This window comes from Clinocottus analis, unplaced genomic scaffold (genome assembly GCF_023055335.1).
Source record: "Clinocottus analis isolate CAN_PGR_092001 unplaced genomic scaffold, fCliAna1.0.p SCAF_13, whole genome shotgun sequence".
In the NCBI taxonomy this organism is placed as follows: Eukaryota; Metazoa; Chordata; class Actinopteri; order Perciformes; family Cottidae; genus Clinocottus; species Clinocottus analis.
The window spans coordinates 15,784,108-15,800,949 of NW_027175854.1; the positions used below are offsets into that span (position 1 = coordinate 15,784,108).

A 16,842-nucleotide genomic window follows, 5' to 3' on the forward strand; every position below is an offset into this window, starting at 1 on the left:
TTTCTGCATGTTCATTTACAAGCCTCGCTGCTTAACTTTATTATTATTATATAGAAAAGAGAACAATTGAGAAGTATGACGACAAACACGCAAAACATTTTTCGATAATTAGTTTACTGTGACGTGCTGAATGCCGTCTACATTTAACGTAGCGCTTCTAAACAAGAATATTAAAGACTAAAACAAGTTAAATGTTGCGTTACCTTTTTGACAGACGTCGCTGTAATTTCAGCCACAAAGTTTAATCTTTTCCAGCAGAAACAGACGGAAGGCTTCGTCTGCTCTGGAGACGCAAAGTATTAAAGTTATTTTATATTTTGTAATTTTTTATGACGGCTTTTTTGATGACCTATTACTTTTTAACACTTGTTGGCATTCTGTCTTATGACTGTCATGAAGTTTTGTACGACATTTTTACGTTGTACTTTGCTCCGACTATTTCATGACTTTAAAAAAAAAAATAGTATGCATTGGATAACATTCTTTGACAAACATACTATATTTCTGTGCCCACTATCGACCGGCCTCTGACGTCCACGTGCCTCTATTAACTGCATTAGCTAGGCTAATGTTAGCGCGTAGCAGGTGGTGTAGCCAATCAGAGGCCGAGTAGCACAAAGATTCAAAAAGGACATTAAGATGATTTGGGTTCTTTCTAAACAACGGCTTTAAAACAAAGCGAAGTGATCCTCTCTGGACCTCTACAGCGGAACAATCCTCAATGCTCCCTCGGAAGATATAAAATGTCTTTTTTTTATGACAAAAACACTGCAATGAGGTGATTATGCACAGATTACAACATGAAATATTGTACTCTACTGCTGCCAATTAAATCCCCCATGAACATCACACACGGTTCCTTAAATACGTGGCTTTGTTTACTCGCCGCCGAGACGTCGGAGTCACGTGCGGCGCCTCGGAGAGCCCGATGTCCAAAGCTCCAGGGAGCCGGTTCCCCTCGGATAAATACACAGGAGCGCCTCACAGGGAGCAATTAGCAGCTTCTCTTTTAAAAATAAATTTAAAAAAATAAATAAAAATCACACACACGAGGGTCCGCCCCCATTTGATCGGATACCGTTTAATATTACACGACTTCTTTTGTTCCCCTTGGCTTTGAGCTGTATTTAAAAAGTGTCAACATGTTTATGTAACAATCATCTCAATGCAGCTCCAGCGATGTGAGAGAGCCATTTGGGGGAGTAACAAAGGACCGGTATGTAGGTCAGGCTCGGCTCTGCAGAACCAGTCTGTTACATTCTCCAAGTCACATCCCCTCCGTCACATCCCTCCATCACATCCCTCCATCAGACCCTTTGGACCCCGAGTCTGAGCGCTTTGTCTCTCTCGCTGCTCGAGTACACAACGAACGTGCGATTCGTCCTCGCGTGAAGCTTCATTCACATTTCCTCTAACTAAACGTTCGAGGAGAGCGACGGCAGCGCGCGTAAGAGAGAGAGAGAGAGACGGACACAGGGTTTTAAAATAGCTAAATAAAACTTTAATAGGTCTAGTTGCAAATGTACATAAATTGCACAGCCACATTTTGTCAACACAAGTTCCTCTGTACATTATTGTTTTGTCACTGTCGTCAAAGGAAGCAGAATCCAGCAAATACTTTATACTTTCAACATACTTACAAAAGTATTTCTTCTACAAGATAATAGAAAACATACAACATCTTTTACTTTATTTATAGCTTTATATTTTTGATTGATCTTTTGTCTTGACTGGCTGAACGGTTTGGAAAGTGAGCTCCTGGTGTTTCTGACTGGTAAAAAAAAAAAAAAAAAAAAGTGGGAAAACTTCCTGGAGGTGGACACATTCATGACGGCGTCGTCAGTTTACTGTCGCAGACTGCAGCTTAAAGCAAGACGATGAAACCTTCGATGAACAACTTGCCGAACTAAACGCTAAATGTGAAACAATAGCACACAAGAGAGTAAAGTTGCTTTTGAGCTAGCACTAGCTAACAGTCGCCACCAGAAGCTAAGACCGTGGACGCAATTAAGTCCTCGAGACTTGAGCAATACTCTGCTTTATTGCAAGAAATTTGTCTTTTATTTCTGGGTCAAAAGTAACACCGTCTTGAATCTCTGCAGTCGTACAATATTGTTGAACCGGGACCGAACGTAAGATATGAGGAGGAGGAGAGTCCTATATCGATATCTACCATAAAAAAATCTGTGGCTAGCTAGCTCCCCGCTGTAGCCAGCTAGCGCGGCTGCTAGTTCCCAGCTAGAGCTCCACTAGCTCCCAGCTAGCTCTCCACTAGCTCCCTGACAACCACCGGAGGTAGCGGGACCAGCCCCGGCTCGATGCCTGACACGAGCAGTAGCAGCAGCAGCTAGCAGGGAGCTAGCAGCAGAGCTAGCTTGCTACAGCGGGGGGGACACCCACCGACGGTAGTAGCGGCTTGTAACCCGACCTTTACGATATATCTATATTTATTGTCTCCGGTTTGAGGCGTGGACCGAGTTCAGAGGTCGCTCCTCTTTTTTCCAGCAGGAGAAAAATATAAAGAGCTCAGTTCATCTGAAAGAGCAACGCCAAAAAAATCCTCTTTGCCACGTTTACATGTTTTTTCTCCAACACCTGAAACCTAAAAAAAGCGAATGAAGAACATCAACCACGAATGGTGAAAGTGCAAAGAGCTGCAGACGGATGACGGGAGTGCAGCTCGTGTGGCGTCTCCACAACTTCTGACATTTTTTCGGGGGCCTGTGATATTACACACTTAAAAAAAAAAGAAAAAAAGATATCTTTAACCGGTAGAACACTGAAAGGTTAATTTAATTGTATAGTTCTACCCAATGAGGACAGATGACTGACTGAGCTATTTTTGTATTTACAATATCCATAATGATACAGCAGAGTTCGAGCACGAGATACATTTACAAAAAGCTCTGTTAACATTAGGTAAAAATAGTGTGAGCATTTTATTTACACGTTCCCAGGCTGTCCAGCCTCTCGATGCACTCGGTTATCATATATTTTACTGTATATATATTTTACTGTATACCTGTGTATATATATATATATATATATATCTATATATATATATATATATATATATATATATCTATATATATATATCTATATATATATAGATATATATATATATATATATATATATATATATATATAAATATAAATCTATATATAGATATATATAGATATATATATATATCTATATATAGATAGATATATGTCTGCAGCAAAGCATTCATCATCATCATCATCATTGCATTGGAAACAAAATGAAAAGAAATGGTGTTAAGGACACGACCGTTGGCTCGAGAGCGAGGATGGAGAGCATGCAGAGCCTCACACTTGATGCATTAAGAAAAAAATAATACAAAAATATACAAAATACAGATGCTGAGGACGGGACGGGAGCGACGCGAGGAGGAGGTCAGCTGGATCGACCCGTGAGCCAGCATCTTCACATTGGGGAAGAGCGAGGGATGAAGGCGAGTTAAAAGAGAGAGAGGAGGGAGAGATTATGCCACTAGCATTAATAGAGTCACAGTTTGAATGCAGCATACTTCATTACCACTGACAAACAAAGCAGTTAAGAGAGAAGATGTTGTAACCATAGGAGGCCATTTTTACAACGGCTCACCAGTCCAGTGTAAAGGATGAGTGAGAGCGTGTCTCTCAATAACTATTGTGCTACTAGAGTGAGAAGATCTCACACACACACACACACACGCACACGCACACGCACACGCACACGCACGACTCAAAAGTAAAATCTGAAATCTGGGTTTAATTGATCGGTGTCTTTTTCGGGATCACCGGGAGAAAAACGGATCACTTGACTTGTGCAAGTTGTGCAAGCTGAGAACGGCCGCCGGACAGACGTTTCTCTCACGCGGAGAGAGCCGAGCATCATGGGTAATGGTCGCGGGGCTCTGAAGCAAGCGGCACGCGACAGTCTTAAAAAATAAAACTAGATCTCACTCACTAAATAAAGGGCTGCTTTTTTATATTTGAGACTATCAAATATAGATATGTGTGTATACTCTATAGAAGAAAAAGAAATGCATACATCTATATTAAATTTCATTAATATAGTATCACATAGAATTCTTTTACTTTAGTGTTCAATAATACATTTATGTGTGTACAATGTTATGTTTGTATCCTTTACAAATCCACAGTATAAGTTGTGCCTTTTTTTTTGTTTTGTTTTTTGCAGAAACAGGGGAGCTGTGGGATAAAGTCCAGGTGTGTTCCTTACTTAAGGCGTTTCATGTACCAATAGCTTCTCACAAAGTGCACTACATAGGGATGGAGGTCAGGGTAGAGGGGGCGGGGCTTATCTGGAACACACCCAAGGAGTCAAAAGGGACATGAAGATAATTTGGGACAAAAAAAAAATCTATTTTCTTTAGCTCCTATTTGGTTCTTTATAAACAATGACTTTCAAATAAAGCAAAGTAATCCTCTCAATGTGCCTCGTTGTTGTTGTTTACGTGGGTCCGCCTGGTCGTCAAGAGGAAGTGGGCGGGGCTTCAACTGTCCCAGCGACTGCATACGAAGGGCGCGTGACTGACGGACAGCTCCAAGTTTCATATGTACAAGCTCTGCCCCGCCTCCTCGTTCACGAAGGCCATCTGGTGATCTCCGTCTGTCACGCTGAAGTCCCGCCTCTTCCGGCTGGCCCCCTCGCTCGCTCCTTGCACTGGGGTGCAAAAAAACAACAACTTGAAAATGTCTTTCCCAAAAAAAAAAAAAAAAAAAGTACTACGTCTGCACACGCACACCCTCGCAGTCTCTCAGACGGGCATGCAGCCATGCACGCACGCACGCGAGCGAGCGAGCGTCCTCCCGCCGATCCTCTGTACACACCGCAGGCCGCTGCGACGAGCTCGTCTAGCAGTTGCTGCTGTTCCTGAACTCGCCGTTCTCCGTGATCTGCAGCTTGGTGGGGTTGGTGGGCGAGATGCCGTTGCGGGTCTGCATGCTGTAGCGCTCCTTCAGCTGCGTCAGGGCGCTCATCAGGCGGGCGTTGGCCGCGTCCAGGGACGCGATGCGCTTCTCCTGCACACACACAGATGAAGCACACACACACACAGATGAAGCACACACACACACAGATGAAGCACACACACACACAGATGAAGCACACACGCACAGATGAAGCACACACACACAGATGAAGCACACACGCACACAGATGAAGCACACACACAGTTAAAGAGAAACACACTGGAAGACGAGCAGCGACGACACAGGAACAGACTTGTGTTCTTATCCTGAATCTCTCGTACTGTTTGTGTTGCTGGATTTGAAAAAAAACTTGTCAGAAGTCGCTGCTTTTTCAACCTGAATCCCTCACCTGGTCTGGAGGCGGGGACTTAACATCCTCAGCCCCGCCCCCAAATGACCATATACGGCAAGTTTCATTCACAAAAATGTGACCAGCAAGTAAAAAAAGATTTTTTTTTCTCTAACCTTCTCAACAACAAAAAAAAAGACTCGGATGCTGCTGGAAGACGAAGACATGTGGACACGTTCTACGTTTTCACACCAAAAACATTAAAAGTCAGAATATGCAGACCACGATGGAGCGAATCGCAGTGAAATTTGCGAACATACGTTCATTTAAATCTCTAAAATGAGTCAAACAAGTGACTGGGCCACGCCTACATTTCTGTACCAAAGAGAACAATGCGATTAACGATGTGCCGCCTGAAGTCCCTCATTATTATTATTCTATATATTATCTTATTATCAGTGTCAGTGCTTCCTGCAGCGGGCTCACTGCATTGATTATATAATGCAGGAAGTAAACTTCATAATGAGCTTTTCTTTCTCTCTGTGCACTGAAAGCGGCGACGTATTGCCCGACTCTGGCTGTGTGTGTTTGCGGATGCAGAGTCTCATTAATTAAGGCGTGAGGGAGATTAATCACCTGAGCGTGTCCCCGGTCCGGGTTTGTGCAAATGTTGTGCTGCAGCACAGTTTGCGTTGTACAATAATAATCTCTGCAGATGAACACATGGTAATTGTGGCTTTGCGTGCGTGTAATAACGTACATTTCAACTGCAGACGGTTCAGAAACGTTCTGGACATTCAGGATTCTTTCAGCCTCTTAAAGAAACGTTTCTTTTGTTTCCTTCGACAGATTTTTGAAAGGTGGTTTTATATGAATAAGAGCTGCGTGTGTTGTTGAAGAGCTGCGTGTCAACAGAGAGCGACATGAGACGTTTGTAAATGGATGTTTTAGAAGAGCGAGCTGAGACGCTCTGCTCAGCCGTTCAGGCTCTGTGAAGGCTGAATTAAACATTTCTTTGACCCTTTGTTTCCTCGAGCGAGTGACAGCAAACACACAATGTGAAAGCGGCTCAGTACAAAGAGCGTCTGTTCGCCGTCGAGGTGGAAGAGCGAGCTCACCTGCGCGTCGATGATCTTCTGCTTGGAGTCGACCACGGCCTGCATGTCCGAGTGATCCTTCTTCAGCTCCTCCTCCACAGACATCAACCTGCAAGCAGGAGCCTGTCAATCAAACTCTTATGCTGGGTTCGCACCAAAAGAGTTGCGAATTTTTGCAATGAATTTTCGCCTGAGTTTACTCGCTTGACATTTGTTTCAGATTTGTTTCAATCACTTTTTCGCTTTTCCGTGATTTAACTCCGTGAACAGTCTCCGTATTCGCTGTCCACATTTAAAATAACTGCTCGTTCTGCTTTAAACTCGTTGTGGACGTCTCACAAAACGTCGTAACATCAAACGCCATTGTGTCTGGGTTCATAACGTTATGAATTATGACGTGCGTCTGAATGAAGCCGCTTCCTGTGCTCCTTCGGGCAGACCGGCAGCCATGTTGAATTCAGCAACGACAGGACGGCGCTGATGCCGGGCGGAGCTTCTCAACGCTGATTGGCTTTTGCAACTCAGCGTGAGGCAAAATGGCGTCGCGAAAACAAACTTTTTTCTCAACGCTTCCTCACCTTGATCGCTCCACCCGGCGGAAAATTTGCTTTTTTCCGCAACCATTCACGCGTTGACTTTACACCGATTCTGCTCGCGTGAATAATCCGCCACTCTTTTTGGTGTGAAGGCGGCATTCTCCTCCTCTTCCTCCTGCTCACCTGCTGATGATGCCCTTCATCTGCAGGTCCTTGTCGTCCTGCTGTCTGCGCAGCCGCTCCTCCGACTCCTCCAGCCGGGCCTGGTACTCCATCAGCACCTTCTGGGCCTGCTCGTCCTGGCCCTTCAGGCGGCCCTCGTACTCCTCCAGCTTCTGCACCGACGCCCGCAGCTTCTCCTGCAGCACGGCGATCTCCTGCTGGTACTGGAGAGAGAAAGAGAGACGCGGAGGGGTGAGGAGACGACATCACCATCATCATCATCACCATCATCATCATTGGCTCTTTAGAGTCGGTCCCGTTGTTTCCGAGAGTCTCATTTCTGTCTGGAGTGTAGAAGGGAATCACACGGTTCATTTACACGCCATTTGTGTTATGGCCCTTTCATGCTCAACCTCAAAAAAATATATTTTCCAATCAAACGTTTCTACTAAAGAGGCGAGGCTTTCATCGATTTCATTGCGAATCGTAGAACACGAGACGAGTGTCAAAGCGTCGGGGAGTCAAAGAGGAGGAGAGGAGGGAGCTGGAAGCATCCGGTGAAGCGCTGGACTCTAATCTGTGAAACTGATCCCTGAGCATCTCCCCCGACCTTCAGTGGGAATCGGATCTCTTCGGGGATAGAAGAACACAGTTTCTGACAGCGGCGAGGGATCCTGTGATGAGTCAGCGTGTCGCTGGAAGCCCGCTGAGAGCGAAGCTGCAGCCGAGGAAACGTACGGCCGAGCTTTGAGCGCTAACGGCGTTTAGCACGTGTGATTACGCTAATTAACGCTGAACGCAAAGGGCAGCGGAGGGCAAGGCCGTTAGTTTAGCGGGGAACAAAGTAGACCCGACGACGCTTTTTAAGGGTTGACACAAATCTTAAATGGGGGCGTCGACATCTGGGCTGAATCTCTTGGCGTTGTCCTCCAGGGAGTCACGCCGCGCCGCGACGGAGCGGAGCATTCACATCCCCGACGTCGTCGTCTGGGAGAAAAGGCCGCATCCCGTTCGGCTTCATCTGCACTTGATATTTCTTCCTATTTCTGTCTGATTTCTCCGTCATTACGACACAAACCCAAAATAAAATAAAGTCTTAACCATACACTTAACGTCTAACGGCCTCGATAAAACAAGCACAGCAGCGAGCGTCCGGTTCCTCTGAGCATCACACCTGATGGAGAACACGCAGAGCACCCTGGGGGGTCAGACTCAGTCACACACAGCCAGGGTGCTGTCAGGGTGCTGTCAGGGTGCTGCTGGGCTACGCCCGTCTTTCCTCACCACCTTCCACTTATTTTTCCCACGTCACTCTGCCGCTTTGTTTCTCCTCCCGTCGGCCAGCTCTTCCCAGGAGGAGCGGCGACCTCGAACGCATTCATTATCGGCGTTTCCCGACTCCTCAGTCCATCTCTAATAACCTCTCTTCTCTTGTCACTACATCTCTTGAGAGGGAAATGACATTTACTGTATTTCTCTCTCTCTGAATACAAGTCTATATATGACATAATAACATGTAGTATGAAAGAGAGGCGTATAAACCATGCACATTAAATGTACACAGAGATACAGGCCTGATGAACAGTGCTTAACAATACCTTAAACTAGTAACAATGATTACATGGATGCTCAGTATTAATCATTCTTCTGGTCTGCTTCTTGGTCAGGGTATTGTGCTTCTTTTCCAAATAAATAAATGTTTTCCTCCTGAGTATTATTTTCCTTTTTGTTATTTGTGAAAGTATAAACCTCGTATTCATCTTGCAATAACGTACGAAACAGAAATCCCGCATCTTTTTTGGGGGGGAAAGAATGACATTAATCCCTCAAAAGATAACTATGAAAAAAGGCCCAACAGTCTTTGCCTGGCTGTGTTTCATGCATGTTTCATGCTATGCAATGAAGCTCTTACGTATTCAGCGGCATCCAACTGGAAAACAACAAATGGGATTTTCTTTTTATTATAATAAATGCAAAATAGTGTCTTATTCTTGCCCGTGTACAAACCTCCTATTCCCTCATTTGCCTCAGAGCCCTGAATACATGCAGTCTGCCTGTACATGTGAGGACTGCGTGGACCATTAGCTGCAGCATTTGAGCCGCAGTGGGAGACGTACTGGTTTCCAGTCCTTCTCTCTCGTTGCCGCTCGCTCGGCTATTTCAGGACGTGCTGCGAAAGGCTTCTTTAGGACCGGAGTCGCTGCCTTCTTTGGTTTGCTCTTCCCCCGTCTGGGCTGCTGGCTCCCGTGAAGCACATGAGATGTGTCGGGATGACAGACTCGTGCTCACTATGGACGGCGGCCAATCAAAAGCATGGAATGCGAAGCTGAACGGTTGTACAGGAGGAAAGGAAAGGAACTCTTTCTGTCTCACACCGATGCAAGCAAGCGCACACACAAGCTCCAACACCGTGTGAGTGTACTGCATGTACACACACACACACACACACACACACACACACACACACACACACACACACACACACACACCTGCTTTGGGCTTTAAGTTCATTCGAATAGATGGCAAGGAAGACGCTGCCGAGTTATTCAAGCCTGAGGGACATTTCCTATTTTAATGAAGTAACTAAAGAGCTCATTCTTCCTGCAGGAGACGATACAGGAAGTGCATCCTTAGATGTAATGATTCGTGGATAAATTGATAGAGAGCTGCCATTATTTATTTTAATAATGAATCTCTTTATTACAGTTTTCTGACTTTCTTTTCAGAGCAGTAGTTAAAAAGAATCGACGGTGAGAGTGGTCCTGATATTCGCTTTACAACCACGCCGGTGTTCTCTGTTTGTATTTAGCGATCATCTCGACTGTGTTTTCCCAAACTCTCGGCTCACATTGCTGTGGCTCTGACTTTCCTGCAGTCGATTGGCAGCCGGCTGTGAAAACGGCAAAAAATAAATAAACATCCCAGAAACAAAACCGAACCGAACATTGAAAAAGCCAATTTCCTAAACGTGTTGGCAGGAGATTGAGACGTTATGGGGGTCACATGCAGAGCCAGACTGACGCACAACATCGCCGCTTTACCTGTTATTAATGTGCATATCACGACTCTAAGTGACGATTTGGACACGTCTAAGGGACCTCGGGCTTGGAAGGAAAAAGGCAGAGTGGCAATAAATCCAGCAGACAATTAAGTGCAGAGAGGGAGGGAGGAGGTGTATGCAGGGAGCTAATGATGGGAGCAGGGAGGAAGGAGAGTTAAGTAGGGAGCATCAGGGCTGAAGGTTGAGGTGGGTGGTGAAAGGAGGTGTTTGGTAGAAGGTCAGAGGTTGGATGAAGAGGCCGGTTACCTTCTCCACCAGAGTCAGATCCCCTCTGTTTCTCAGTGACTCGCGCTCCGTCCCCTCATGGTCTAAATACTGCACATTCATATTCAATAGCCAGGCTGCTGTGCGGTCCAGCGCACTGGGGTTCACTGGGGAGGGGGCCTAGTGAACACAACACACACACACACACACATACGTACGTACATGAGCCGAGTGCAAGTGACAGGGTGGGAAGGGGGGGGCGGGGGGGAGGGAAGGTTGCAATAACAGAACAGAAACAACAGAAATAAGCTTGAAATGCACCAAATCATCTGGACTGGAAGCAGCAGGTGGAATGGAGACACGCCCCCTTGTGTCTGCACGCTCACACGCTTACACAGACACACACACACACATGCAGAACAGCACCCATTTAAAGTGTGTACACCTGCAGTGTCGCACTAGTAGCGTGGAAGGTAAATACGGGAGGATCAAAGGAGAGAAATGGAAATCAGCCAGGAGGCCGACGCTGAAACTTTAAGGTGTGTGTGTGTGTGTGTGTGTGTGTGTGTGTGTGTGTGTGTGTGTGTGTGTGCGTGTGTGATCTGATGGACAGATGAGTAGAGAAGGTGGCCGTGGGCTGTTTGGAGGAGATGTGGGATGCTTTTATAGTTCATTAAGGTCTTTTGATGAAGAATATCGAAATATACAAAAATGAATAAAATAAAAATGTATCAGAACTTAAGCTACGTCGTTACGTGACTGTATTTCATAGAGAGCATCAACTAGTTGCTTTTAATCCAGACAGATTGAATTAAGATATAACTCCACATTCATTTAATGCATAAAGAGACATTATCTATACATGCTGATGTCACACGCGCAGTTTAAGGACACTTAAAGCCACTATGCAAAGATTTCAGGTAAGATAGCTGGTTTAACCACTTTAGTTTAGCAAGTAGCATGCTAACATTTGCTAATGACCAGTAAAGACACTGGTATTTGGTCATGAATAAAATACAGATTAGAAATTGACCTGATAATAATCATAAAGTTCACCACCGGGAACACAAACGAGATTCCACGTCAATCAATTCATCAGCGGCCGAAACACAGCCACAAATTTTCAGCCTCGCGGTGTCACGAGAGGCAAAGTCAGCAGGATTCATCCTCGGCAAATGCTGTAAATGTCGACATAATTCATCGGTCAACAGAGAGACTTTGACCTGCTGACGGTGCCGAGGAAACAAAGCTTCACGGCCAAGGTGATGGTGGTTGAGATATTTCATTCAAGACCAAAAAGCGATGGAGCGACCGGCGTTACCGTCCAAAAATAATCTTTTTTTTTTTTAACAAAACGATAACGACATAGTGGCTTCAAGGGTCCTGGAGAGATCGAGTGTGCAGAGTTTCCTCTAACAATCAGATCAAATTAAGCTTCGGCTCCATCCGTAAGCCAATCTAAAAATCCTGTAATATTCCATAGAGGGGAGAGCAAAGCATCATGGGTAATATGCAGATACCTTAAGCCAGTTATGAAGGGCAACCATTCACCTGCCAATATTGAACATAGACTTACTGGCAAAGGAGAGATGGAAACCTCCCACTGTGACACACACACAAACACAGACACACACACACACACCTAACATGCATCCGTTTGTGCCCGCGAGGTCCATTAGCACATATATCGCTAGTTAATAAGATGCTAATTGTGCCTCCGCCACCCTCCTCCCCAGCCCATTAAACTTGACCAGTAAAACAGTGGTGAAGCGATGAGCTGCCTGGGTGCAAATTACTGTTATTACACGCACAGTGACTGGAGTTCACCAGGGCGCAATGTGCCGCCGCCGCCCACGCAGCCTTTCTTTAAGACGCCACCAGACAAAACACAGTAATTTGAACGCCTCGAATTAGCAACCTAATGAATATCCTTGTGTGTTTGTGCCGCGCAGCGAGTCCCGTACCTGCTTGTGCTGGTGGGCCCTCTGCTTGGTCTCGGGACTGTCCCCTTTGGAGGAAGAGGACTGCTGCCGTAGCCGGGCGCCGCTGCCGGGCCAGTCGGGCGACGACGTCATCATGTTGCCGGAGGAGGGCCGCGGGTAGGGCCCGCTGTTGAGGAGGTTCGGCGGCGTGCGTCCCCGGGTGACGCTCTGGGGCGGGGGCTGGTCTATCCTCCGCTGGGGGCCGGCGCTGTTCTGCCGCGGGACAGTGGGCTGGTGCTGCGTCTCCGTGAGCGACAGCTGCCGGCGGTTGAACTCCCCCGAACGCCTGGTGTACTCGTCCCCGCTGCTCCCGCCGCCACCACCTCCTCCGCCTCCTCCTCCTCCGCCGCCGCCACCGCCTCCTCCTCCGCCGCCGTGGTTCAAGAAGGCGTGCTTCCCTCCCGCCGGCCCGTCCTCGTTGTTGCTGTGGGAGCTCACCGAGCTGTGGCACTCGGACCCCGAGTCGGTCATCCCGCGAGGGGACACGGGCAGGCAGGCCGCCATCTGGTAGACGGGGTTCTGGAAGGAGAGGGGGGCGAGCAGCTGGGCGGGTCGCCCCGGCGTGCTCTCCGTGCCCAGTGTGCTGCCAGGCGGCTGGACCGGCCTCCTCAGAGTCGGACCTCCCGGGATGTTGCCCTGCGGGACTCTGGCCGACCACCCGCCGACCCCGGAGAGCGGGCAATCGCCCAAGCCGTCCGAGGAGCTCGGACCCGGGCCGCCGTCCATGCTGCGCGGGTCCTGGAGGTCCACCATGGACAGGCTCTTGCTGCCGTTGGCCATGCACAGGTCGGGTTCGTTGGTCTCAGAGTAACTTGAACTGCGTGCCGGGGAAGGCTGGATCCCCGAGCTCCTCGTCACAAAGAATAGGTCCTTATTTTCCGGGGTAGGAGACGGTAACCTGGTGAAGTCCACTAATCTGGAAATAAAAATAAAAAAGGAAATGTTGGAAATTAGAAACATTTTTCTCCGTATGGAAATTCAAACGCTGGACAGGCAGCGATGTGTGACAAGGTATGATGCAAAATATCGCAAAAGGAAATAAATGGATACATTAAAAAAAAGGTTACCGTAAAAGTCGGGTTACAAGCCGCTACTACCTTTGGTGAGTTTCCCCGCTAGCTCCCCGCTGTATCCAGCTACTTACCCACTAGCTCCCTGCTAGCTACCCGTTAGCTCACGCTAGTTCCCCGACAACCACCAAAGGTAGCGGGACCAGCCCCGGCTCAACGCCCAACTCGGGCAGCGGGTACGCGGGCAGTAGCAGCGGCAGCATCGGGGAGCTAGCAGCAGCGCTAGCTTGCTACAGCGGGAGACACACACCAAAGGTAGTAGACTCTTGTAACCTGACTTTTACGTAATGAATTATCAATGAAAAAAAACGTTGAGAGTTCCTGAAGTGAAACCTTTAGATTAAGTTTAGCATTTAGCGCAAAGAATGCTACGCAACCGTAACAGTAGCACTAGAACAAGTGGAGAAGAGTCTGAATCAGTGATGCGTCTTAAAGCAACTGTTCTCAACCACTGGGCCGGGGGGTTATTTACAAAAAGCTACCTATTTTTACATCTACATTTTCTCAAGACTGAAGACATTAATACAAAAAAACAACGTCAAATCAAAATGCTTATTTCCAATGACCGGTTACATCTGTAAATCACACCGTCACATCATCCGGGAGGACATGAAACGGATCGAAACACAAAAGAGTAATACAACCGGTCGCTAAAAGCGCCTAAGGCATAATGTGTGGAAAATATGGCCTCATTCGATTTAGAGCCATAATATCAGGCGGTAACGGGCGAGGGCAGGCAGGATATTTTTTTTGGAGTATTACCAGCTGCCGGCGGCATAACACATATTTACGGTCCAGTTCATCACTCTTTTGTTTTGTCTTCCTCATTGTTTTTGGATTTAAAGTGAAACATATTCTACAATCAGAAGTTACATCTTCCTTAAACGGCACAATGACCTGTTAGCAGCACATTAGCTACCGTTAGCTACTGGTAAACGTTGAGCATGAAGTGGATTAGAGTCATCCAGCTGTTTTTTTTGTGCACTCATTTGCTTCGTCCCTCGTCTCCTCACCTTCCCTCCCTCCATCCCTCTCTCCCTTCCTTCCCTACAGTCGGCAGATGGAGGCTTTATTGCCAGAAGACAATTACCTTGACAGTCGTGATTTATCGTCTAATAATCTCCATCATTCACATCATGCTCATCTCCGCCCTCTTTTCGTGTCCTTCTCCCTTCGTGCCATTTACCCTTTTCCGTCCTAACTTCTTCTCTCATTCTCCTCAATTTCTGTCCCTCCCATTCTCCTACTTTTTTTTCATGCGATGCGACGCAATTAGGTGAGAGCCCACGTGAGTAAATATATGAGCAAACAGTGTGATGGAAGTAGAGGGCAGGCTCTGACTGCAGGTCATAAAGGGACATGACTTAATTAGCTGTATTGATCCTGGGCCGCCCCGATCACCGCGATGATACCAGCTGTCTGACTGCCTTCCTGTTGTCCTCATCTCCCTGTTCCCGTATGATCTCATCCGGCCTCACCCCGCGCTCCGGGTGTTGTGTTTACTGGCGTTCACGTCTGGTCTATTACTCAGAACATCCCCCACCTCCCCCCATCCCCTCCCCTCCCGATGCCGTCACGTTAATCTTTATAAGTGTCACCTTGCCGTTGTTCTGCCGGGGAAGATGAGCGCGATACGGTGCGAGTCGGAGCGAGTATTCATCCACTGGAGTAAACAGGGTCTCATCTGGCCGGTTGTAAAACAAGCAGGGGCGGCGGCTGTGGCGCTCTCACCGCTGCCAAACATTAACACTCGGGCACGTCCGCTCGTGGGAGAACACAATCTACTGGGGGCGGCACTGGGATTTATTGGAGACCGGCCTTCTGAAGAAAAAAAACTGGCGAGCCGTTCCAAAGGTTGCAGGTTTATTAACTTTTGGAGACTTCTTTTATTTTGTTTGTTCAGTAATATGAGGACAGTGGAAGACTTGACTTTTTGTTTGCACAAGGAGTCATTTATATTTATGGCACTTCAAAGACTTAAATTAGTTTGGTTTGTTATATGAGCAGAGGAGGAGCAGAACCAGACACATATGAATCCTCCTATATTTAGGGTTTGCACGACTTCGCCAGCAGCTGCAGCACCAATATACACTTTTCCTGCGCCGCTCTCCTCACTCTCCAATATAGACAACTAGAAAATAGAAAGCTTCAAATTCCCGTGGTCCCCGGATGTTGATTGAGCGAGTCTCACCCCGATAGGTCGTTGTCTATGACCATCTTCTGCAGGCCGGTGGAGATGCTGCAGCCGGCCTCGGCGGGCGGCGAGCTCATGTGCTCCGAGGACGGCCCGGGCGTCATCGCCACGCAGGACGGGTTGGACAGCGCCGCGTTCACCTCCCGCAGGATCCTGGGCAGCGGGCCCAGCTTGGAGGCGGCGCTCTGGGGGAAAAAAGAAGACGTAATTACGTTTTAAGCCAAATCAAATATTACTACGCCGAGAGGGGAATTAATTGGATTTCATTTCCGAGCATGTTCCTTTAGTTATTTTCCAGATGCCATGCAATCAAATCTCTTATTCAGACAACATGCTGAATAATGCATGAGGTCGGCCAGTCTGATGGACTCAACCAGACTCACTGGGAATCCTGAATTATTGAAAGAGAAGGATTCAGGACCTTGAATCTTCCCTTTTCCTGATTATTACCAGCTTCCCATCTGCTAGCAGAGCCGACGCAGACGTCCTTGTAAATCCATTAATATGCCTCACCCGGCCTCTGACTTTTCAGTGTTCTCTGTTTATGTAATGCAATGATGAATTATTGAATAATGACTGATGAATTATTGATCGATGTACGAGAAACATCCTTATGTAGTCGGAGCATGATTCAACTCCTCGAGCTCGTGATTATGTTTTGGAAACCTTTGGACCGTCTGCAAAGTTGAATCCTTAAATGTATCTGCAGAATATCTATATATCCATATACGTCTATTACATGTTGATAGAAACTAATGCATGAGCATTTCCAGTATGATAACGTATGTGCTGGGGTGATGTGATGTACAGGTGTTGTCATGATGAGCACCTGGTCCATCTGGGACACCACCTCCGACAGGAGGGAGTGCAGCGTGGACAGTTCCCTGCCGAGGTCGATGTAGCCCTCGAAGCCCGCCGTGTTGGAGATGGTCTCTGGGTTGGAGATCTCCAGCAGGAAGCGCTGCATGTTGGTCCACTCGTGCTCCAGGAACTGGTTCATGAAGGACATGTACTCCTCCTTGTTGCCAAATCTGATGGAAGACAAAGGGAACGAGACAAAGAGGAACGAAGACAGGTTACTTCTTTTATTTTAATTCCACAATTTAAAACAAATATGTTCTAAATAAGGTAATTTTGTGTGTGTATATATATATATATATATATATATATATATATATATATATATATACATACATACATACATACATACATACACACACACACACACACACACATATATTTTTTTATG

The 16,842-nt window shown here is 46.8% G+C and overlaps 1 protein-coding gene across 5 annotated transcripts in view; it reads right to left on the reverse strand.

Moving 5' to 3' along the window:
• Positions 1 to 3,219: 3,219 nt before the first annotated feature.
• The window catches only part of LOC137783872 (disabled homolog 2-interacting protein-like), a 108,419-nt gene continuing 94,796 nt past the window's right edge, over positions 3,220 to 16,842 (reverse strand). For all 5 annotated transcript variants that reach the window (XM_068574210.1, XM_068574211.1, XM_068574212.1 and 2 more), the window contains 7 exons: positions 16,423 to 16,624; positions 15,591 to 15,778; positions 12,312 to 13,245; positions 10,390 to 10,527; positions 7,104 to 7,306; positions 6,406 to 6,493; positions 3,220 to 5,049 (listed from right to left, as the gene is read on the reverse strand). In XM_068574210.1, coding sequence (XP_068430311.1) covers positions 4,882 to 5,049; positions 6,406 to 6,493; positions 7,104 to 7,306; positions 10,390 to 10,527; positions 12,312 to 13,245; positions 15,591 to 15,778; positions 16,423 to 16,624 — 1,921 coding nt within the window. In that variant the 3' untranslated portion in view covers positions 3,220 to 4,881. The remainder of the gene's footprint in view (positions 5,050 to 6,405; positions 6,494 to 7,103; positions 7,307 to 10,389; positions 10,528 to 12,311; positions 13,246 to 15,590; positions 15,779 to 16,422; positions 16,625 to 16,842) is intronic.